General features: G+C 47.0%; 4 protein-coding genes across 11 annotated transcripts in view; 2 read left to right on the top strand and 2 right to left on the bottom strand.

The window, feature by feature from the left end:
• The first annotated feature begins 1,336 nt into the window (after positions 1-1,336).
• On the top strand, positions 1,337-11,504 carry KMT5A (lysine methyltransferase 5A). 4 transcript variants are annotated; one of them, XM_061466215.1, is made up of 8 exons: positions 1,337-1,931; positions 3,959-4,115; positions 5,690-5,755; positions 5,834-5,906; positions 6,679-6,763; positions 7,113-7,172; positions 7,971-8,161; positions 9,254-11,504. In XM_061466215.1, the coding sequence occupies exons 1-8, from the start codon at positions 1,776-1,778 to the stop codon at positions 9,462-9,464; spliced, it is 999 nt and encodes a 332-aa protein (XP_061322199.1). In that variant the 5' UTR covers positions 1,337-1,775; the 3' UTR covers positions 9,465-11,504. The 4 variants fall into 4 exon arrangements, with proteins under 4 accessions (XP_061322199.1, XP_061322198.1, XP_061322197.1 ...); XM_061466214.1 differs by having other exon boundaries at positions 5,687-5,755; XM_061466213.1 differs by having other exon boundaries at positions 1,586-1,931; positions 5,690-5,906.
• Positions 11,505-13,361: 1,857 nt separating this feature from the next.
• Positions 13,362-17,962, bottom strand: RILPL2 (Rab interacting lysosomal protein like 2). Its single transcript, XM_061466221.1, has 4 exons — positions 17,524-17,962; positions 16,460-16,611; positions 14,137-14,247; positions 13,362-13,640 (listed from the first exon to the last, which is right to left on the bottom strand). The coding sequence occupies exons 1-4, from the start codon at positions 17,857-17,859 to the stop codon at positions 13,616-13,618; spliced, it is 624 nt and encodes a 207-aa protein (XP_061322205.1). The 5' UTR covers positions 17,860-17,962; the 3' UTR covers positions 13,362-13,615.
• Positions 15,389-23,440, top strand: part of SNRNP35 (small nuclear ribonucleoprotein U11/U12 subunit 35) — a 10,478-nt gene continuing 2,426 nt past the window's right edge. Inside the window, exons 1-3 of one of the 3 annotated variants that reach the window (XM_061466218.1) lie at positions 15,389-16,128; positions 16,808-16,978; positions 18,539-19,329. In XM_061466218.1, the coding sequence (XP_061322202.1) occupies positions 18,542-19,329 (788 nt within the window). In that variant the 5' untranslated portion in view covers positions 15,389-16,128; positions 16,808-16,978; positions 18,539-18,541. Of the gene's footprint in view, positions 16,129-16,807; positions 16,979-18,085; positions 18,100-18,538; positions 19,330-23,440 lie in introns of those variants that run through there. The other 2 variants (XM_061466217.1, XM_061466220.1) reach the window with 2 other exon arrangements.
• Positions 23,002-23,440, bottom strand: part of RILPL1 (Rab interacting lysosomal protein like 1) — a 20,847-nt gene continuing 20,408 nt past the window's right edge. The window contains exon 7 of one of the 3 annotated variants that reach the window (XM_061466209.1): positions 23,002-23,276. In XM_061466209.1, coding sequence (XP_061322193.1) covers positions 23,132-23,276 — 145 coding nt within the window. In that variant the 3' untranslated portion in view covers positions 23,002-23,131. The remainder of the gene's footprint in view (positions 23,277-23,440) is intronic. The other 2 variants (XM_061466210.1, XM_061466211.1) reach the window with 2 other exon arrangements.

The raw sequence follows: 23,440 nt of genomic DNA, 5'->3' as shown, positions 1-23,440 counted from the left end.
AGGCTGGATGGACTCTTTGGTGACATGGTTTAGTGTGTGGTGTCCCTGCCCATGGCAGGGGGTTGGAGCTAGAGGATCTTAAGGTCCTTTCCAGCCCTAACTATTCTACGATTCTGTGATTACTGCAAGAAGGAAACCATTGTTAGTAATTTATGAGGATTTTTTTCCAGTCACGTCCACACTGTGTGAAAAGGACAGTGGGAACTGGGGTGGAAAAATAGGCCCAGTGTCTGCCTGAGGGCTCTGATACTCTTTTGGAGAGCTCAGGGTACCTGCCCTAAGGGAGGAAGTTCGTTGACATGATACACAGGTGATGTCAGCCTCATGTTGTTCACAAAAACAACATCTTGCCTTCCCATAAACTGTATGTGCCTCGTTAGCAAAGACAAAGGCATCATAAATTATAGCGACAATGCAGAGCTGGGTTTCTTTTTCCTTTTCCCTAAGTGCCTGTCTCAGCAGAGAGCTATCATGACATGGGGAGAGGGCAGACTGAAGCATGGGGCTGCTTCTGCTGCCAACCCTGGAGCTGCAGCCTCCAGCTCTCTGGCTGCGAGGGCCGTCCCTTCTGGGCATTCCTTGGTGAAGTTGACAGTGGTTCTTCTCTTTTTGTGTTCTTATTAAGGAAAATTACTTTTCAGTTGTTTTGCCATCCTAAAGTAGCTGGTTCCCCTGTGGCAGTAGCCCCTGGGTCAGCTCAATGCCACGGATCCATCTCCTGGGCACACACAGGTAGTCAGAGAAGCCCTAAAATGCTAACACAGATAAGAGACTCCTCATACACCGATGCTCAGTATGGTTGTTCTTGACATGGCACCCCGAGGAGGTCCTGTGGGGTGACCTCACAATGACATCCACTGGCCGAGAAGGAACACCAAGCATGTCACGAGCTGTGTGCACTCCCACCATAACGCTGCTAAACTCTCTGGAGTCCTGCTCTCATTTCCACGCAGATGTGCTGGACCTGCCCTGAGCTCCTGGGCAGTCCTGTGCATGGCGTCGGGGTTAGGGTTACAGCAGGAGGGGTTGAGGCTCAGGCCTGAGCATCATCTGTCCTCTAGACAAGGATGGACTTAAGACTTAAACCCCATCCGGGGAATACCCGCCCCCGGACCCCCGGTGCCCGCCACCGCTCCGGGCCGGGCCGGCAGAGCCCACTCTAGCGGGGCGCCCGCTCCACGTGTCGGGGCCCTGCCGAGGAAGGGCGGTTCCTTCCCGGGCTACCAATCAGAGCGCCGGTTGCCGTTCGCACGAGCCAATCGGCGCTCGCGGAACGCACATTTAAACCCCGTTCCCAGGAGCGGAGACCACCTCGGTGTGACAGGGAGAGGGCGGGGTGCGGCTCTGCAAGCCAATCAGGGGGCGCGGCGGCGCTGATCAACACGTGGTTAAGCCAATGGGGTTGCCGAGGGGAGAGCGGCGTCTCCCTGCGGAGCGGTTGGCTTCGGCGGGGGAGCTCCTCGGGGACCGGCGGGGCAGCCCGGCTGCGGGGGGCCGCAGGGCGCCGGGCCGTGCCGCCGCCGGCATGGCAAAAGGTGCGCGGAGGCGCGGAACTGAACGGGGCGCGGAGGGGCTGTCGCTGCTAGGGTCGGGGCCGGGCGGCGCGGGGAACCTCCGCGACGCGGAGGCTCCTCCCGGGAGGTGCGGGACGCCGGGGCCGGCGGGACTCCTCCCCCGCGCAGTGTGCGCAGCTCGCCGGGAAGGGGCTGGGCCGCCGCGGCTCGCCCTGCCGCATCCAGCCCTTTAAACATGGCGCAGGCCGCGGCGGACGGGCGATGACCGCAGGCGGCCGCGCCGGACATGGCTCAGGCGCCGATCTTCCCCCCTTGCTCCTAGGGAGGAACATGCCCAAGGCCCGGGCGGGCGGCGCGGAGGAGGCGAGACTCGAAAGCGCCGAGAGGAAGGGCTCCGGCCGCCCCCGGGCCGGTGGGGTAAGCATGAGGGGGGCAGAGCGGGGCGGGCGGCTGCCTGGGGTCGGCTGCTCTCTCCGCTTCCCTCCGCGGGGCGTGCTGGCCGCCCCCAACACTGTGTGATGCCGGGCACAGGCGGTGGGGGCTCCCCGCATCGTTCAGAGATTTCTTAACCCTCAGTGGAACCGGTCTCTTTCCGCGTTTGCCCGTGCCCCCTCGCAGCTACGAGCATCCAGGCCCCGGGCTTGGCAATTCCCCTTTGACATCTCCCCCGTCCTGTTACGGGCGGCTGGCCGGAGGTTGGTCGTCACTTCTGATTTAATCCTCTATGGAAGTAATTGTGGCCATGGCATCTAATGCCGGAGCTCCTCAGCAGCCCCTATGCGCTCTGTTGCGCTGGGAAAGCCTCTGCTCTCGAGAGTCTCCAGACTGGCACAGACAAAGACGTGGCAGCCGCGTCTCAGCGCCAGGAGCACAGCAGGCAGGGAGCTGGGAACGCGAGAGAAAACCAGGCTGAAAAAATACTTGTTCGTTTCCTGTTCATGGTCTTTCAAAGCCAGAAGGCTGTGCTGGCAGGTGGGCTGCTGCAGTTCATGCTTCTGGCATTTCTCGGAAAATGCCCCTATTTAAACTCCTTGCTAAATCTTGACAACTTGGCAGTGCAGGGCTTGCTGCTTGCAGTTGTTAAAATGGAGTTTTCAAAATGTGTCATCCTTCAAAGCCCCATTTTTTAGTACCTCTTGTCTTTTATAGGCCTTTCAGAAATATTGGGTGTCAGGGAGTGACCTAATTTGCCTTTTTCCAGGCTGTTCTACTGCAACTGTAACCTTTAGTAAAGTTCATTTGTGGATCAAGATTTGAGCCTCTAACTGGTCTTATTTTGCATGTGAATTGTGTACCCATTAAGTTCGTTATGCATGATTATGTTAATTATTAAAATGATCCCATGTATTCTGTGGTGTGCTTTGTTTACTTTTTTTAGTGTTTATGTGACTATACTGGAGCACTTGTTTAGTGAGCTTTATTGGAGCTATTTTTTAACTAATGGGAATCTTTGTGTGCTTTTTTAAAGACATGAATGCGTGTTTTCGTTGTTTTAACTGGCTTGCAATGCCTGAAAATTGCTTTAGTTGAACCAAAATATAGCCAAGAGAAACTCACTCTGGCCAAGTTGCATCTGCTTGTGCAGAGGCTGAGGTTTAATGGTGGAAATCCCTGTCACCTCCATATGCTGCACAGCCAGATTTGGCGAGGTGGCAGGGGGACTGTAAGAGCAAAGGTGACACGACTCCTATACACTTTGCTAAACCTGATACCCCTCTCTCTTGGTACTCCTGGAGCCTGAGCCAGTGCACAAACCCCGCTCTCTGAGGTGTTTGACTATGCCAGCGGGTTTTACCATTCTCCTGGCTGGACATAAGCATGAGGACTCCGTAAAGCTACTTCTGCTGTGAACAACTTTTACACTTTATTTTGTGCAATACAGCAGTTTAAAAGCACTGTTGATCTCCCAGCCCTCACTGGGAGGTGTCACTCTGTAAAACTGATTTCCGTCTTCTGCAGTGCTAGCAGACCATATAATTAACTGCTGTAACATCTGACACCTCTTGAGAGCCTTTTGGTAAGCTCATAGCTCTCTGGCTATGAGAGGTATGTTCTAGGCTTGGGTGATTTTTGCTGTGTTATGTGTATTTTTTTTGGCTTGCGCTCTTTGAGGCCGCCTTCCTCCTGAGGAGCTCTGGGTTGGGGTTGTTTTTTAGCATCAGAGTTCGTACTGTGAAACACAGGGTGGGGGCTGGAATTAGTTGTGACTACCCCATCCTGTCACATCTCACGTGAAAGTCCTCTTGGACTGGGAGTTTGCATTAGTAAAGTGCTCTGAGTGTTCAACACTGTTATGTTTTCACTTAGTAGAAATAGCAACAGCAGCGAGGATGATGCATTAAAGCAGTGTAATACACACCGGCTCTCTGCAGTGTGTTGTGGATACCAGCTCAAAGTTCCCAACATCTCTGTGATGTATTGATTTTTGTGTGGGTCTGTTTTAGGAGAATGTGTTTATCGGTCAATCCAAAATCTACAGCTACCTGAATCCTTCCAAAACTCCTGGTGCTCGCCCCCCGCTTCAAGAAGAGAACTCTGTCATGTATCACGAGGTGAAATGTCAGGGCAAAACACTAAACAAAACCTGCAGGAAAGGAAATGGTAAGATTGATTTTTTTGTTTTGGATTGCTAACCCTGTTAAATATGCTCCCTCCACACCTCCCCCATTGGATAACTTAAATGTGCAGTCAAGAAGGCCACACAGCTCCACTGACCCAGTTGCTTTCCCAGTTCTACATCTCTGTCAGTAAACTGGGACTCTACACAGATGAATTTGTCCTTACCCTTCTCAGATATTAGGTCAGGGGTTTATCAGGCAATTTTCCTCCTGTCTTTTTTCTGGCTGTGTTTGTATTGTCTCTCTGGCTGTAAAAAGCTAATGATTGCATTGTCAGTATGCCCTAATCTCCAGTTCTATTGCTACTCTGCTGCTTCAGGTCAGTGTTTGGCAGCTTATCTGTATTTTTTGGTCTGTTTTATTACCTAAACCTGGTTTATTCAATCATTTAACTACTTTATACTAATTCTTATAAAGGCAATTTAAAGTCATGTCAATGAGGTAGAGGCACTTACAAAAGAAAATGCTTATGTTTTTAGAATGAAATAAAGGCAGTAAGAATGAGGACCACACATTGTGGATGCTGAGTGCCAGGCTTTAGGGATGCCTCACTGTAGTGACTAGAAATGGGAATGTTCCATAACTTTATGGAGGAGCTAAGAAAAAGGTTGGCTTGTGTTTAAAGGTGCATTTAATAACCTTGGTAATTTGTCAAAGCATTTTGATGCAAGCACTTTTAGCAAGCAGGTATTTTAAGTCCCACTCCACACAGGGAGTGAGAGATTTTCTGGAAACTTGAGGCCTTTTGCTCCAAATTTAGGTCCCCAGTTTTGACAAGAAAGTGATGGTGGCTTCACACAGCTTGTCCCACTGCTGTGGACTCACAGCTCTGTGTCATTTCTCCAGGGAGATAGAAGCATCTGTCTCAGCAGACTAGTCCCTTAAACCTGGGGATTTGCCTACATAAAAACTTTATTTAGCTTTAAACCAGGCTTGCCTGCCTCTAAATCAGTTAAGTGAGAAGGAGGATGTGGTCATATGAAGGTAGGACACATGCAACCAAGCAAGTGTTGGTTGTTTGTGGGGTAGACTTCTTTTAAGTGCCAACCCTTGAGCTCTAGTGTATTTTGTCTGAGTGGTGTTGGCCACTTGGTACCAATATCTGCATCTATTCATCACTGCAGTGTGGGATCCAGAAAGGTTTCCTCTCCTTCTCCACTGCAGGATGTTGATTAGCTTATGGCAACTTGTCATTTAGTATGGCAGAGGCACTTGGTGGCAAACTGCAGTTGTCTCAAGCACTGCACTGGAGGTGCTGCATGTTCGGGTTTGGAAAACCGAGTCGCAAACCTAACATGACAAAGCACCTGGGTTCTGTTTCACCTTCTCTCTCCTTACGCCTCCTCCCTCTGTACTATGTGTGCTGTAACAATGACTAGTTAAAAGCTGAGTAACAGCCTGTCTCTGCTCTCGCAGAAAGAGGTTGTATCATTCCCATCCTCTTTCTCCTGTTTGATGGAGCTAGAAACTTGGACTAGAAAACACTGGAATTCATTTAAAGCACTCTGGTGTAGTTGATCCCAAGTTCAGAGCCTTACTTTGTTTTCCCATCAGCAGGAAGAAAGAAGAGTGGCAATATAATTGAAGGTGCTATGAAACCAGAAGACCAGAAGGACAAAGAAGGTGGGTGCGATACTTCAGTGCCCTCCTCTGATCAAAACCAAGGAACTGCAGAAAGTCAAAAAACGCCTCTGCCGCCAGACTGTGCTGATGAGGTGAATGCAAAGCCAGCTCAGAAAAAGATGGTTAAAGCAAAACGTGGACCAAGGAGAAAGTAAGTGACTTCTGGAGTTGTAAATGCATTTCTTCCTTGTGTCATTTTGCACCAGGAAGCTTTGGTCTAAGTTTTTCCTTCAGGAACTACAGTTGGACCCATAATTAATGTTACTCTTGTTGCCTTTTTGTAAGCAAAACAAATGATTGTGTTGGGGAGAAGAAATCTTCAAAGTGACTTCTTTGTTTTCTCAAGAATAACATGTTTGAAATATAGAAATAGCATCCAAAGTATTTCTCTACCTTGCAGAGGACTTCTGGTTTTCTTGAAGGCAGGGCTGGTGCATCCTATCTCCAGTGAAATACTTACTGGTCACCTATAGAAAAAGAAATTAATGACCTATTAAGACCTACTTCTCTGTGGACAGAAACAGAACAGTTGAGGGCCTCCTGGCTGAGCTGATGCTTTCTCCTGATACCAAAGTGATGTGACCTAACATTAATGAGCAACTTTCCAAGCAGTTTTCATGACTTAAATTTTAGTGTGCCTTCTGGCAAAGCATGGCACAGAGGCTTCAGATTGTAGCGTGAGCATCGGGTAGTTTCCAGCAGCATTTCATTCTTGTTATTAATGACTTAGTACTAGAGTAACAAAAGAATGTGGGGAAGAGGATGTAGCTTTTGACTTAAAGTTTCTCATCTTCTGATAAACACTGATTGATCACCTTTCAACATACCAATGAAAACAAGAGTTTCTTACAGGACCTCTGTCCTACAGGTGTAACTTCACAAATAGCCTGAAATATGTGTTTTCTCTTTCTCTCTTCCCTTAGAACACAAGGAAGAACACCAAATCGAAAAGTAACAGATTATTACCCAGTTAGAAGAAGTTCCAGGAAGAGCAAATCTGAATTGGAGGTAGTGTTTCTTGTTAAAATAACATTACTTATAATATTGCTAGTTAATGGAACGCTTGAGAAAGGATGTAACTGTCTGTAAATGGTATCCACTGGCCAAATACAAACAGCATTATGATGAAAGTACTGTAGAGAACAGAAAACGTGGAAATGCTGGTTCAGTTCTTCTAGGACAGAATCTAGCTGCTTGTGTATTTTGGGGGGCAGAAATCTGTCTGTTTACCATTCAATTTTGCTAAAGATATGGGATGGTTTGGAAAAACTAGTGAATATTGTCTTTTCAGCTCTAGAATGAGCTGCAAAAGCTATCAACTATATTATGGTTTTGTTTGTTCTTGTTTCTTTTGCAGACTGAGGAGAGGAGGAAAATAGATGAGCTAATTACAAGTGGGAAGGAAGAAGGAATGAAGGTAACTACAGTATGTTGCTGTTAATCTGTTTAAGCAGAAAATAGCAGAACTCCTTCTCGGAGCTGCTGCAATTCCTTGGTAGTGAGATGAAAGTGCAGCAAAACTGAAGCACAATGCCTTCCTTTCTGGATGGGTGATATTTGTCCCTGAATAATATGTGCAGCCTCAGTCATAAATATATTGAGAGGGCTTTATAGTCTTTACTGAAAAGGCACTTGCTGCCTTTGGTATCCCATTTCTTGGGTTTGTTTCTAGAAATGGATTTGATACAGCATCTTAATTGTCATGTTTATATGCTCTGTATGGCAACAAATTCTCCTCGCACATTGACAGCCAGTCGCTGTGGGTCTTCATTATGGCTTTTGGGATAATGGCAAGGGCAGGACTAGTGAAGTACACTGGTGGGTGATCTTTCTGTGCCTCTAACTTCTTAAGCTGTCTATAATGGTGCCCATGAAATGAACATGCTGCCTCAGCTAATGGTTAGTTTAAAAGAAAAATAAGGTAACTCTGAGTATGGTTTACTTAAAGTAACAGTTCTTTGATTAGAAGACTTTGTATCAAAGCACTTGGTAACTCAGTGTGTCCCCCAAACATTTCTTCCAATATTTCCTATTTTTCTTCCTGTATTCCCAAATTTCTTCCACAGTGCTGTGCGTTGTGCTTCTGTGGCTTTGTCTGCAATACCCTGTGGTAGCAATTTTGACTGACAAATCCCTCACTCCCTAGTAAACAGCCTATTTGCAATCATGTAAATACTCTCTAATTTCCCAGCTGATTTTCCTTTCAACTTGACAGATTGATTACATCGATGGCAAAGGGAGAGGAGTAATTGCTACAAAAGAATTTAATCGAGGAGAATTTGTAGTTGAATATCATGGGGATCTCATAGAGATCACAGATGCTAAAAAGCGAGAAGCGGTGTATGCTCAAGACCCATCCACTGGCTGCTATATGTACTATTTTCAGTACCTCAGCAAAACGTACTGGTAAGCTTCTCTTTCGTGATAGTTGAGTGTGATAGTTGAGTGATTAGAGGCTTTGAATGCTGTGAAGTCTTGTTGGTTTCATGCAAAAAAAAATTAACAGGAACCATGGATTAGGAAGTCTTTGGGTGCTGTTTCATTGTCCAAGAGCATCCTGTACTTCTGGGCTAATAGCAATGGTAGGTGACTCAGAGGCCTATTCTCTGAGGTATAGCACAAGCTATAGGGAGAGCTATATTTGCTTGGATGAGACTTCCAGCTCTGCCACGGACTTCTGCCTAAATTTATTCTCTGTAAAGTTAACTACTTTTCCAGAGTTGCAAGGAGCTTGTTTGAAAAGCAGCATGGACAAACTCTCTGGAAGAGAAAGGTCTCCTTGAGCTGTTTGTGACCGAGTCTTCCCCTTTCTCTAGTGCCTGATACCCATCACATGTGTGTGCTTTATCCCTCTTGCTGTTTCATTTGCCCCAGACTCCAGTTCTCTCAAAGCAGCTACTCAGACTGTTCTTTCTTCTTGGGCTGATGCTACTGGAGTGTGGGTCACTAAACCTGTGTATTAATTATTTGGCAGTACCCTGCGTTCTAAGTGTCTGACTTGTCGTCTATAATGATAGCTGCAAAGAAGGACACTAAAGATTTAGTATCCAATCCCTGGAAGCTGGGCATCTAGTATTTAGACATTCACAGCCTTCTATGTGAGCAGAGACTCTTGCTGGCTTACTCAGCAGATATGACTCAGCTTGGACACAGCTTTCCTAAGGAGAAGATGTTTAAGGTGTTTCTGGTGGTGTTCTACATCTGGATTCTGCTGTTCCTTGTGAACAGTTGAGAGCCGCTTGGAAACAGGCAGCTCAAAGACACAGTCCATAGTTTTCCATTTTCAGGGTTTTGTGCTGACTTAAACACTTCTGGGAGCTTACTTACATGCCATATTATATGCAGTCTGTTTAATCATATAAATATATTCTGGTTTTCCTTTATTGTTTCAAGCCTTGTGTGGATTCCTCATTCTTTATCTGATTTGCACTTTGGGTTTTGGCCACATCATGACTGTGTGATATGCAGCAATCCTGCATTCTGTTCTTGTTCTTTCAGTGTTGATGCTACAAAAGAAACTAATCGCTTGGGAAGACTGATTAATCACAGCAAATGTGGCAATTGTCAAACAAAGCTTCATGACATTGACGGCGTGCCTCATCTCATACTCATAGCTTCCAGAGACATTAAAGCAGGTGAAGAACTGTTGTACGACTATGGAGACAGAAGCAAAGCTTCCATAGAAGCTCATCCATGGCTGAAACACTAATTCTTCATCTTAGTCTGGCTTTTTTTTTGTTTGGGACTGAGTGGGTCCACTGGCTCTACAAGGAGTCAGTGGATGGCTTCCCCCCCCCCCCCCCATCCTCACTTCCCTCAGCTTTCTTAGTGGACTGCTTATGGTGTTCTGAGCTCCTAAAAGGCTACCTTTTTGCTTTGCAGTATTTAAATGCCTATTACAGTTTTCCAGGCAGGCTTGAATAATTGATCTTAGATTGCCAAACCTTTTTATATCACAAAAGGAAACCCTTCCTAAAATTTGAGTACTTCTGCATAGTGACCGGTGCCACTTGAGCATGCAGTCAAAGACTTCCACAGAAACGTAACCACTTGGGTTGTGCTTCTGCTTTTGCAATGAAATCTCGTGCTCCACTTTGTGGGGTGATGAATTTGGCATTAGCTTTAGGACAGCAGATGTACTTCTGTACTCTGACTCGTACATCCAGTGGCTATACTGCTTGTCAGACTGTTCTTACAGCCTGGTGCTGACAGGCTTCTCTGAGATGGATGCTACTATTGTTCTCAAATAAGTTGTGATAGGGACCCAGTTCTTCCAGTATCTCATGTTGGCAGTGAACTTTAAATGCACTGGTGCTGAGGGGAAATCCATGGTCAAATTGGCTGCTTTCTTCAGAGAAATGACTCCAAGCCAAAGGAGGATGGATTTTGATAGGCTGGGTTGATACTGAATAGAAGTGTGAAGTTCTATCTTCACAGTGAGAATCAATGTTTGACATGACTTGTTTTCTACAATTGAAGAAGGTACCTTTTTATAGCTGATGGCTGGTTCTTGGAGGTGTCTTCCAGAGGGTTTTTAAGAAGGAAAAGCTCTCTCCAAAAAATTTTTTATTGCCTTCCTATGCTAATTAGCCACATCAGAAGCTATTTATTTACTGTGAATGCTTGAAGTAGAGCATAGCGCTTCCAAAAATAGGAGTCATCTTCATATGCAGCTTCAAACTGTAATGATGGAGTTGATGCAATGAAGAAAGTAGATTCCTTATTGCCTGGTCCTGTAGGTCTGTCAGCATGGTCCCACTGTCTTAAATGGGAGTTGAGTGCTCAGCATCTTGCAGATGTTTGTAACGTTACTGTTGGAGAACCAAATCTGTGATATAGGCGGGCAATACAATGCAGGTCCTTTATGTTAAAGATGAATTCTTACCAGTTGGAATTTTTGCCAAGGCAGGCTTGGCATGTGTGTAGATGAAAATGGCTGTGAGCCATCAGCCACGCTTGCTGCTGGAAGGGGTCAGCAAGGGATCTGTGGCTCTGTTAATGTCTTCTATTCCTCACGTCTTGAAGGCTGCTGCTGTTCCAGCTAATGCCCTCTAGGACAATCTTAGATGCTTGCCTATGTGATAGGTCAGATAGCAACAACATCCTGGTTGTATGCTCCAGCAGCAAGAGAGGTGGCTTAGTGATGTATTTTTTAAATTAAAAACTTGAAGACAATATCTCTGTAAAATAAAGAATATATTTATTATTGATGAAGTGGCTGCTATAGTACCTGTCTCCATTGCAGATTGTTAGCATTTGAAAGAAAGCTGTGAAAATCATTAGCCATTAAATGCTTTATATTATTTACTACTTAATACAAGGTCAGGGCTGGCCTATGTGTGTTCACCATTTCTGAGGAATTAACTGGAGACCTGTTACCTTACATATGAGTTACAGATAAGCTTCCTTGGCACACTCATTTGAGTTGGCACTGACTCTTCCCTGGTCTTGGTCTCTGGTAGCAGAGGCTACAGCAGTGTGTACAGGATCCTCCTGTACTAGAGCACTTCCCTTTAGTCAAAATTGGAATGAAATTTTTTTTCTCTTGATTTTATTTGAGCATTTACCTGTTCTCTATCAGGTTGAATAGCTTAAAACCTCTGTTCTTCCACATCACTTTTGTAAACAAGAAAGGGGGAAGATCTCTCCCTGTTTTATATAATAGGAAAATTGTCTTCTCTGAAATGCTTAACTGGTAATCAAGTAGCACTGCATTGGAAGATGGTAATAAAGCTGATGTTGCACTGCATATGTATCCTTTACTTTTTTAGAAGCTGATATACAGAGATCACATATATATATATGTATATATCAAATACTCCCACTTTTTTTATAAAACACATCTTAAATGGTAAACTGGAAAGAATAATTTCAGCTTTCATTATTGTCTCCTTCCCCGAACTGCAGAGTGGCCTAAGGCTACAGCAGAGTGTTCTGTGCCTCTGTGGGAGGCTGTTACTTTTGCACAGCTCTGTGTAATTTGTGCAGTTTATTACCTGAAGTTGTTTCATTAAGACTTCATAGAGTGATTGGTGTGTTTGGGGACATAATTCCCCCTCTCCTTTTAATGGAGATCGGAAAGTGCATCCCTGGATAAACCCCAGAAGAGGATGGAGCTCAGAGCATAGGTAAACATCTCTTTTCAGCTTGGGGGTGTATCCTGGCTGGTGCTGATGCATGACTGGGTCTTTTCTTTTCTTTCTCCAAGCACAAAGCCTGTGCTAAAGAAATGCAGTAACTTCCTTCCCTGCTCCCATGCTCTAGAAAATACATGACAGGGACACAGCCAAGGCTTATGAGTATTCTGAAGATGGCAAAATGACTTCAGCAGTTGTGTGCCCCAGCTAAACCAGCTTGCTCAGGTCAGACATCTGTCATATTGCTTTGCTAATGTACAGTTGCTAACAAATTGTTTTTGAAAGTAGTCCACAGTTCTGCTAAGCCACGCGCACATTGTGCATCTGAGCAGATGCACAGTGATGTGCCCTATATTTTTCATGCTGCTCATGTATGAGAGGGAATCAAAAGATTTCAGAGCCTACTTTTACTTCTGAAGGCAGTCAGATCATGGTTTGATACCTGTTACTGCCCTTTTTATGTCTGTTCAGACTTGTTTGCTCTGGAAATTCTATCCTTCTAAATGTGGAACCTAATTGGTATCTTTCACATTTCTTTTACTACTCCTCTGTTTGTCCCATATGCTTCACTAGGGATAAATCTCATTACTGGTACTAATACACTGTTTGTGACAGTTGACTGAAAGAACAGAGCTTATGAAAAATACAGCTGTGTACCACAGGGGCCCTTTAGCTGTCAAAAATGGAGTGTTTGGTTCATCTGTTCCAGTTTGAGCATGTCTGCACCTCTGAGAAGACATCAATGCTTCCTGTGGGCAGAGCATGATGCAGCAGCATTTATTCCCTTACTATGCTCTCTGCTGCTGTCTTCCATCCTGACCCCAAAAATCCACTCCTGCCTGGGCAGGGGTTTTGTTATTGCAGCCCAACTTCATCTTCATTTGGTGAGGTGTGGTGTGACAGGCGCCTGCTGCCTGTGTATTGCCCATCTGATGTAAAGACACACAAGAAAAAGCAGTACTGGGGTTTTCTTCAAGTGGTTCTCTTAGTGTAAGGTAACTCTCTGCATAAGAGCAGTGGAGGCTGCAGCCCAAACGGATTCCTCGTTCCCAGTGCTCCTCTGTGAATGGTGTGTGTCTCCTAACAGTATTTTCCTCCTGTAGGATCAATAGGGCTGAGCGTTTTGGTACAGAGAAAGGAAAAATAAGTGGTAGAATGGTTTGGGTTGGAAGGGACCTCAAAGCTCATCCACTTCTAAACCCTGCCATGGGCAGGGACACCTTCCACTAGAGCAGGCTGCTCCAAGCCCCATCCAACCTGGCCTTGAACATTGCCAGGGATGGGGTACCCACAGGTTCTCTGGGCACCCTGTGCCAGTGCCTTAGCACCCTCAAAGGGAAGAATTTCTTCTTAATGTCTAACCTAAATCTCCCCTCTGTCAGTTTAAAACCATTCCCCCTTGTCCTATCACTATATGCCCTTGTAAAAAGTCATCACCACAGGCTCTTTTAATAAGAATAAAAACCACCTTTGTATAAACATTTATTTTCTACATGTGTGAAACATCTGGCAGGAATCTAAGAAATACAAAATGTGTCAAACAGTTTCTAAAAAAGCCAAGTAAAATCTGTTCTGACAGAATATTGTACAACGTGATTGTGATGAGATTGCTTATTCTCTACAGTAAGTGATGATTTTTCTTCCAGTCATTAACTCCCCCAACACCCTGGTGGCTCTCAGCAGCTCCAGTTCTGCGCAGGAGTGGTTGAGTTCTTGAGGATGCTCATTTTCCATGTTTAAAAGAGAACCTAAAAAAAAAAGAGAAATAAAACTACAACAACAAAAAGGAAACAACAATGTACAACTGGAAAAGGAGGAACAGCCCCTGAGGCAGCTCTGTCAATGTGTTCTGCTATTTTGGGGAACTTTAGGCACACGGCATGAGCGTGTGGATACTCCGTGCGGTTGCCTTGTCCAGTGGGAGCCTCCAGGGCCAGCCAGCATGTTCCCACAGCACAGGCTGTGTGTGCTAGCAGGGGAGGCCAGGGGCACATAGTTTTCCTCTGAAATGCTTATTTTTCCTAGAAAAAAGAAGTGAGGCCCCACTGGCCTGGGTGGAGGCTGCATCCTATGGAGTGCTTTTTACACAGGAAAGGACTTCTCTATCAGATTTTAATTTTGCAGGGAGAGGAGGAGAAAGCGATAAGCAGCCAAGTAGGCTAAAGTTCAGAATTCATCCCTGGATTCACCAAGCATGAAGCTTGCCATATTCTCCCATAAAATAACATGCAGACACAAACTTACAGCCGTTTGATGATTGTCTTCTCCTCGCTGTCCTTGCTGGGGCCAGAGCTGCTGCCCCTGGCTTCTTTTGCCATTTCTTCAGTTTGGTCCTTTCTCTGTTGGATGATCCCACTGGGAAAAGAAGAGCGTTTATTTATTAAGTTTTTGTGGTTTTGTGCATAGTATGGTATTGCATCTAAAACCCTTCACAGGACAGGAGCAGCAGCCTGGCCTATTGTAACGAATTGCTCTTATTTTCCCTAAGTACTGTAACATAATTTTGCTTAGGCTGTGCTTTAATGAGAACACTACAAAGGTAATGAGCTCAGTTCTCCACAGAGGAAGAATGGCAAATATCATGAATATCATCATGAAATATGAACAGGAATGACAGGGAAGTGTAATCACATGTTGGATTTGTACAAAAGCCCAAAGAATAGTAGGGTGCAGAGGCAAATGGTGAATTTCTGCATGGGTGGATCTGTAGCACCTTCAGTGCAGCCATGAAAGCTCCCACTATGCAGCAGGGAACAGATGGGAGATTCCCAGCTTCCCTGCAGGACATCTGTCTGTTCTTCTTCCCATCTTACAGAGGAGAAGCAGATTCCGTCATCTTACTCCATTGCTGCTACACTCTGCAAGGTTGTAACCACCTCTTTCAGGCAAAAGCTTCAGTTCTACCAAGAGCTGTTTCCCTGGCTTGGAATGGGAATAGATTTTTACCAGCTGACACACAACACTGTTTTCACAGTGTGCCTTTGCTGTCCTGAGCTGACCTCATTTATCTTGAGAGCTGAGGGGACCAAAGCTTATGCCTGCAGTAGCTGAAGGCTGGAAGTAGCAAAGCGACACTCATCTGGACCTTGGAAGTACAAATACAGGAGAGTATCTAGAAACTGGTGTGACATCAGGCACAGGATGATTCTGGGACAGATTCTCCTCTTAGAGAAATGGGACTATGAGCTGTTTGGTGACTGCAGATCCAGCTTCTACTTAGAGATCATGATTTGAGGTGCAATCCCCAAACATCAGTCATTTTCCATTGTTCTGTGTAAGGACATCAGTTACCTTGTGCTATATACAACTTATTTCCAATATACACAAGCCATTTTAGAACATATAGTTATGCTCTTCCACTGCACAGCTACTCTTTATGGCCATACGTTATAATGAGGATTTTATGTGCATTTTTAAGGGGGTGATGGTTTTTGGTTTAAGATGTAATCTTGTAAACAGAGATAACCATGTAGGATTACTTGAATGGAAAAGCAGGCCTTTAGGTGCACAGCACTGTGACTTGTATCGCTCAAAACCTGAAACATTCATACTGTTAATGTTTAACTTGGCCTGTTAACAGCTGGGAGGTCAAAGCATGAAGGCATTGCAGTGGGCACACAGGAAAGGCAGGCAGCGGAGCAGGGGGAGCAGTGTGTCGTCATGCTGTGAGAAGTCCTGTTGAGCAGTTTGTAAACTTACTTCTTAGATTTAACTTTAACTTCTTGGCTTAACCTGCCTGTTACAGATAATGCAAAGGGGGGGTTACTGTATCTAACAGGATTTTGCTGAGGCATCTCAACTGAGATCCAATGCACTCAGATATTTTGTGTCTAGATGAAGTAGCTTCTTGCCCCGAAGAGTTGATAATACAGATGAGGAACCCAGGATGGGGGACAGCAGCCTTAGGGGGTGAAGGAATTTGTAGCAAGGTCCTCCTTGCATCCCATCCTCAGGCTCAGACTGATTCACTGATCTGGGTTTCTAGACCAAAACCCTGCTCAAAAAGTCCTTGTTTGGCACAGTTCAGGTACCTCACATAACCCTCCGGTGGCAGTCTTAAAACAAAAACCCCACAGCTTATCTTAAATGATGATGAAAGAGCTTAATATTCTTTCCAGATCAATCCATACCCAGTGTAGGAGGAGCAAGGAACAGTAGCTAAGCTAACATCCCCCTTGGCAAGCTAGAAGAGGAAAGAGATTTTAACTAAAGAGATGGAAACCCCCGTGCTCTCTGGTACGTGGCGTTAGACAGGAAGAGTGTGCATGCGACTGCTGTGACTGCGGGGGTGAATTCATGTGTGTGAGAACCCAGCTTGTGTGTGGAGTGGGAGTAACTTATATAGGTTACAGAAGCAGGCTGTGAACTGTGCAGAGTAAGAGGGACTTGATTTTCAAAGTATGATGCATAGAGACTTCATTTCCCTGTTTTCCTTTACTCATTTGTAGGGTTTTAGGAGCACAGATGTTTATCACATCTGGACAGTGCCCAGCCCAATCTAAGTGCTCACACCTGCAATATTCTGATTTTATAAGCTTATAAGAATTGTTATTAGTTCTTTGCTGACCTCTTATAGCACTGTAGCTCCTCTTGCACCACCAGAAGCTGAGCTTTCAGCTGGTTACGCTCCTGCAGCACATCTCGCAGCTCCTGCAGTGTGAACCGGGGGCGATTGGGGTCTGTGAGGTCTATGACCATTTTATCTGGTCCAAGGCTGAGCTGTAAAAAACGGTGGTGGTCATCACCTTGTGACCTGTCAAACCCAAGGCACTCATAGAGTAAAGCCTCTTAATTTTATGAGTATTTAGTAATTCTTAGAACTAGTAGGATTTCATCAGAATCCTGATTTTTCCCAAGCAATTAATTAGAGCTTTTCCTACTATTTTTGTATTCCCTTGGTGACCGCATTTCCCAGCCAGTACAGGGCCTGACTGTGACGAGCTCCAACCACAGCTAAAAGCAAAGTCTCTGTCCCAAAGAATTTGCAATCTACTTTGCCTAAAAGCTGCTTTTATCTGCTCTTCTGATGACCAGAAAGGCTGAGCAATCTGTCTAGTATCACAGCAAAACTCTGTGGCAGAGAGAGGTAAGAACTGAATTCGCCTTTCCTCATTTAAGACCTTTGTGGCAATGGCTTTTTGGGTCACAGACACCAGTTTCTCTTTCAGAGAAACAAAGCTTTAGTGTTTGCACCTATGGCAGGCTGGTTTTATGGGACCAGTGCTGTGTGAGAGCTGAGCAACGGTGGATTTGTGTGCTGAAAACCTGTCTGTATGTGTGAACTTCACTAGCACAGCACCAAGCGGTTAGTCACAAACGTGAAACAGAAGTGAGGGATCCACAGCGCTGTGCCTTGCCACAGCCCTGAAGATCTCTGATCAGGAAACGGCTTCAAGACCTTCTAGAAAGACCAGAAGTGAACTTTGAGACTTGTTCTGCTGTGGTGAAGAGCCTGGCAGTTACGGCAGCAGTTCTGTCTGACCCATCTGGTGTCAGGATGGGTTTCAGGACGTGCATGTGGCCGAGGGGACAGACCACGACCGTGTTGGGGCACCTCGAAGCTGCAGCGCCAGGGCCGAGGCGCCGGTCCCTGCAGTGCAGCATGGTGTGTGTTGCACGGTGGGCACCCACCTGCGGGGCGCTCCCCCGGTCCGCCCCTCGCCGCAGCTCCTCCAGCTCCCGCCGCAGGCTGTCCCGCTCCAGGCGCAGCTGCTCCTCGGCGAGGCTGCTCTCGCTCACCAGCGCTTCCAGCATCTCCAGCACCCTCACGATCCTGAACTGCAGCCGGGCCAGGGCGGCGGGCACCAGCGGGCCGGTGCTGAGCTGCAGCAGGTCGCGGCCCACCACGGAGGAGATGTCATAGACATCGCCGGCAGTCAGCTCGAACGGGCTCTTCTCCAGAGCCCTCTCCGGGCCGATGTCCTCCTCCTCCTCCTCCTGCAGCTCCTCCTCCCGGCCCTGCTGCATGCCCGGCCGCTAACCTCCTCCCCGGTGCTCGGCCGGGCCGGGCCGGGCGCTGCTGCCGCCGGGCCCCGCGGGCAGAGCGGCCCCTCCCGCCGGCGGCGGTTTCCATGGAGGAGGCCGCGGCTCGGCCGCGCTTCCCGCCCTGCCCCTTCCCTTCCCGCCCTGCCCCTTCCCCTCAGCAGACACCGCCTGCTCGCCCGCCTTCCGCCGCCGGTGGCTTCGGAGTCCTCGCTCTGCACCGGGGTGGGCACCGAACCGAGCTGGGCGGGGAGGGAGGGAGGGAGGTGAACGCACCGGGGGTTCCTTAACGCCACATTCGGCAGGCGCCGTGGCGGAGCGGCTCCTGGGCGCGGGGCCGGGGGATGGCGGCGGCGCCGCTCCGGGGACGGGGGTAAATGAGCAGCGGCGGGAGCCGGCTCCGCTCTGCCCGGCCTCTGACCACGGCAGCCGGGCGAGGAGACCGCGGGTTCCTTCAGCGGGGTACGGGGCAGAGCCCGCAGGTGAAGGCCGGAGCGGCGGGTCCCCTCAGCCTGAGGCGGATCCAGGCTCTCCGGCATGTTGAGGTGAAGTCAAACCAGCGCCGCTGCTGTTCTGTTTGAGTTGGTCCCGCTTTTCGGGAGTTTGGGATGAAAATACCGGTGAGTCTGTATTTTTATGTATTTTGTGTGGTTTCCCCCACTAGACGATGAACGACTGGGCGCCCATCGCAAAGGAGTATGACCCGCTCAAAGCCGGGAGCATTGATGGCACAGATGAGGAGCCCCACGACCGTGCCATATGGAGGGCTATGCTGGCACGCTATGTACCCAACAAGGGAGTTACAGGAGACCCTCACCTCACCCTGTTTGTAGCAAGGCTCAATCTTCAGACAACAGAAGAGAAGTTAAAGGAGGTGTTTTCCCGCTATGGAGACGTCAGAAAGCTCCGTCTGGTTCGAGACCTGGTCACGGGGTTTTCCAAGGGATATGCATTTATTGAGTACAAAGAGGAGCGAGCCCTCATGAAGGCCCACAGAGACGCCAACAGGCTGGTTATCGATCAGCATGAGATCTTTGTGGACTTTGAACTGGAAAGAACTCTCAAAGGATGGATTCCTCGGAGGCTTGGAGGTGGTTTTGGAGGCAAGAAAGAATCTGGGCAGCTCCGGTTTGGAGGACGGGACAGACCTTTCCGAAAGCCCATCAATCTGCCAAACATGAAAAGTGATTTCTATGGAGAAGGATCAGCAGAGAAAAGAAATTGGTCTCGTGAGGGATCAAGGGACTGGAGAACAAGGGACCGAGACCACGACAGGAGCAGAGACAAGCGGTGGCCAGAAAGGGAGCGGTCGTGGACCTGGGGTGAAAGCGAGAGGGACTCCAAAGAGGAGAGGAGCAGAGGGAGGGAGAGGAAGGACAGAGACAGGAAGGACAGGGATAGAGACCGGAGCAGGGAAAGAGATTCCAAGAAGCAAAGAGATGATGACAAGCACCGGTAGGTGACAGTGCCTTGGCACTGGGCTGTGTAACCTGCTCTTACATCCACAGGGTTCCAGCTGCAGGGGCTGTGAGTGGTGTTCCCAGACTCCCCTGCTAGAAGCTCTCTATAGTTTGGCTGCTGATGCAGTTGAGGTATGTGTTGAATTGTTCTTCAGAGGAAATAAACTTTTATAGTCATATTTTTGAACTGGTGAATGCTGTCAGAAAGGCCCCACATGTGTGGGCATCCCTCTGAAACTGAGTGCACACCCCAGCTGATACCCATCTGGCTGCCTTGTTAGGGTTCAGGAGAGAGCTCCCTGTTTAAGTATTTATGTGCCAGATGTCCACAGTCATTCAGTGAGACATGCTCCTGATGAAACAGTCACTTGTTGGAGAAACAGTAATGGAACAGCAGCAAACTCAGCTTCTGAGAAATGTGCCCCAAACCAGAAGCTGAGAAGTGATGTTATTTTCTTGAGCACACGTGAGATCTTGAGTAGTTCTGTGTCCTTAACTAGATCTACAAAGTGAGGGAGAAGCACATAACAAGAAATGTGGGGTTTTTTTGTATCATGGGAGAATGCACTTCCTTTGATTAGAGGAATGTACTCTGCAGAGGAATGTGCACTGCAGAGCAATGAGCAGATCAGGTTCCTTATCAGTCCGTGCACTCTTCTCACTGCGAGTGGTTTCCTGCCTGCACAGGGTTTAAATGCTGCTCTGGAAGCGGGGCTGGCTGCTGCCTGTAGTGGAACTGGGGAAGCAGAGGGCAAAGCACCTCCTTTTTCAGAGCCTCTGTACAGAGACACCCATCTTCCACTGAGAAGCGCACGGTGCATTCCAGTAAAGGTGTTCTTTGTCATCATGAGCCATTCCTAAATATTTGCTAATGTATTTTAAACTATAGTTTTTTTGGTCAGCCTTTGAATGACCATGTCCTAAACCTCTTCTAAACCTTGCCCAGTTTGAGGCTTTATTTCCACAAAGAGTTGGATGAGCCTTTTCAGGGGAGGGAAAACAAACCCATATATTGCATCCCCAAGGAGAGATGGTACTAACTTCCCACAAGAAAAAGGATTCAGGTGTTGCAGAAATTCTCAGTTTTTCAGAAATATTTATTAAACTGTTAAAATGATTTACTGCCCAACCAAAAAAAAAAAAACCAAAACAAAACAAAAGCAAAAAACAACCCAAAAAAGTCAGTGATCCTGCACGCTGCAGATGGGATATTGCTGCACCCCTCACCCGACAGGTCCTGGCCCCTCCTCTAAAAGCAGATTTTACTTGAGAAACAATATATAGCAGAGCCTGAAATCTTTACATCCTCTTCCCTACCTGCCATCCTTTCTGATGGCACTTGGAGTGTGTAAACTCAGCATTTCCAACAGAGGATGAGGAGTGAAGTGGTTAACAGCTGATTTTGATTCTGAGGTACCAGGCTAGAGATGAATGGGGGAAGGTCACACTGCTCAGTGCTGCTGTTGGAAACTGGCTGCAGGTTTGAGGTGGCAGCAGTGCTGTGGTGTATGGGACAAGCTTTACGTGCAGGAGGCCAGGAGCTATCCTGTGTAATGCACAGCTGAGGTGCTGGGACATCAGTTCTGTCTGTGTGTTTCTGTTACCCCAGCTCATTGCTCTCAGCTGATTGCAGAAACAATGTGCTTATTCAGGCCATGTGTCTGCTGCATTCTTGCATTGTTTCTGATTACTGCATCTATTCTAAATGTGCCAAACAACTGTAAACTATGCTAGGGAGAGGCTTGATGGGAATCATTCAGTATTTAACTGCCTGATATAACTGTAGTGTATTTATTTTTTTCTCTAATATGGAAGTGAAATCGAGATCTGAGCAATAGAAGGTATTCCCCCCACTTAAGAACTGCTTTTCACACAAGGGAGGAAGTGCTGCTGTTTTATGGATACATCTTCTGCAAGCATAAAACTTAAGAGATGTTACCAAAACATAACCAGGCAAAACCTTATCTGCCTAATCCTAATGCTACCAACACTGTTTCAGATGCAGGTGTGTTTCATATTAAGACCACACATCCTCTGCCATACCAGTGTGGCACAGGAGACATTTCACCTAAACACAGGGAAGGTCTGTGTTCAAAATGGAGCAGGGTTACGGTCAGGAGTGAAGCAGCATCCAGCCCACCCTTGCAAAGCATGGTTTCCTGGCACAGTGTCACTCCAGATGGGCTCACACACACTGAAGAATCCAGAGTCCTGGATCACACTGTATTAAAAACAACTGGCATGTGCTAAACCCTTGTCTCACTGTCACCTAAGAGACCTTTGGGACTGCCTCCTACGTTCAGTACCTGGAGTAGTTGGAGCTTTACTCCAGCCTGAGCATTGTCTCCTGTTGTTAGTGCCACTCCTGAGAAGAGGCTCTTTACAGAGCAGATGTAGTTGCTGGGGGTGAAGCCCCCTACACTAAGCTACATGCGCAGAAGTTGCCTACAGCCAGCTCCTCACCAGCAGCACGTGCTCCAGCACACAGCCAAGGGCACAGAATGACCCCAGCACCTCTCTCATACACAGCCATGGATGTGCTCACCCTCTCCTGCCTGGTTGGGTGCCTTCATGGAGTGTGGTGCAGAGGCAGGGTGAGAGCTGACACCCAGCTGTACTGACAGTTACACCACACGGGGCTCTAGTGTCATGGTTTTTCTAAGTACAACCTCAGTGAGCCTCAAAGGTCCCACAAGCTCATTTGCAAAGCGGATCTAAATCCCACCTCCCAGCAGTTCAGCTGTGCTGGGATTTTACTGGCAAGTAAAGGCCCTATAACCACAGGTTACCCAGACATCAGCCACCACCAGCAGAGCAGCCTGCACATACAGAAGTAGTGTTGAGATCAGTTAGAGAAAGCATTTTGAGCTGGGGTCATGTCTTAAGTCAGTTAAAATAGCTCATGTCAGCTTGCTGAGGGTGTCTTTTACTCTCAAGTTAGGCAATCTTATCTACATAGAGAAGTGGCGTGTGACTTTATTAAAAACCTGTCTGTGGGAAAGAGATCTAATTCCTTGACAGCAGCTGCCTGCTGCTCTAGGGGGAAGTCCCTGGTAAGAAGGAAAGAATTCAAGTGTTTGAATTCCTCCTTATAAGCAACTTGTTTTCCATTACCACTGCAGACCTCATGGCAAAACACAAGGCACGCTCACCTCCTACATCAGTTTCTTCATGCTTTAGGCACTATAAGCAGCAGGGAAATGTACACGCACTGTCCCTCTCAGGGCTACTCCAGTTTATCTGTTTGTGTTGGGTGGATTTCCAAGCCGCTCCTTTGCAGAATGCAGATGTCAGCTGAACGTGACAGGACACAGCAGCGCCGTGACCTGCTGTGGAGCGGCAGCCGTGTGTCCCTCTTGAAAAGGTTCTTGCCAAAAGAAAAAGCAAACAACCAATAGTGTTAACAATCAGGGTAAAAGAGTCTTTGCCACTAGATATTGTACACTGCAAACAACCTCTAATAATGGCACAGGTCCTTTTTTGGTTTAAAGAAGCTTGTGTTACTGTAGTTAATGCATGACCAAGACCATAGACTTGTTATTCAGCACAAAACAAGTCGTCTAGAAGCTTCGGTGTCCCAGGGCATCAGCGACTGTTCACTACAAAGCTTGGATTCTGTTTCCAGCAAACAGTCACCATGCAAACAGTGAGGAGTCCCTCTTGAAGAGTCCATCTCAAACACACTGAGGTGCACAAGGCAAATGAAAGTGATGAGCTGCCAGATTTTGGTTACAGAAGCTTCTTGTTACTGGAGTGTTGAGGTCTACTGTGGTAAACAGAACACCTCAAGGCTTTAGTCACAGGTGCTGCAGGGCTTCTTGTCCTTGCTCGGTGTAGGAGTCATCTTTATGTGAATTTGACCATTCTCCAAAAGTATCCTGGAAGTGGACATTTTTCTGTGCTGCCTGCATGCGTTTCTTATCCCGATAGAAGAAACTAAACCTTCCAGGGAGGGAGGGGAGGGAAAAGAAAGAACACCATTTACAGTCTTGAAACCACTTCAAACACCCGCCCCGATACACAGCACAACAAAACAGAGCAAAGAATCTGTTTGCATCGGCAAAACTCAAGGCAGTGAAGCCTGATGGGGTGCATGTCAGAATGTT

This window comes from Pezoporus flaviventris, unplaced genomic scaffold (genome assembly GCF_033815535.1).
Source record: "Pezoporus flaviventris isolate CSIRO_AGI_PZ_B2104156 unplaced genomic scaffold, CSIRO_AGI_Pfla_v1 ptg000041l, whole genome shotgun sequence".
NCBI classification, from domain to species: Eukaryota; Metazoa; Chordata; class Aves; order Psittaciformes; family Psittacidae; genus Pezoporus; species Pezoporus flaviventris.
This window is presented reverse-complemented; position numbering and strand designations above follow the sequence as displayed.

Bases quoted from the DNA above. Each gene is read 5' to 3' on its own strand.
- KMT5A (XM_061466212.1), top strand. From the start codon at position 1,776: ATGACCGCAGGCGGCCGCGCCGGACATGGCTCAGGCGCCGATCTTCCC. The intron at 1,932-3,958 runs GTAAGCATGAGG...GGTCTGTTTTAG, and splicing joins GCCGCCCCCGGGCCGGTGGG to GAGAATGTGTTTATCGGTCA. The intron at 5,907-6,678 runs GTAAGTGACTTC...CTCTTCCCTTAG, and splicing joins AAACGTGGACCAAGGAGAAA to AACACAAGGAAGAACACCAA.
- RILPL2 (XM_061466221.1), bottom strand. From the start codon at position 17,859: ATGCAGCAGGGCCGGGAGGAGGAGCTGCAGGAGGAGGAGGAGGAGGAC. The intron at 16,612-17,523 runs GTGGGTGCCCAC...CGTTTTTTACAG, and splicing joins ACCGGGGGAGCGCCCCGCAG to CTCAGCCTTGGACCAGATAA. The intron at 13,641-14,136 runs GTAAGTTTGTGT...TTTTTTTTTTAG, and splicing joins AAGACAATCATCAAACGGCT to GTTCTCTTTTAAACATGGAA.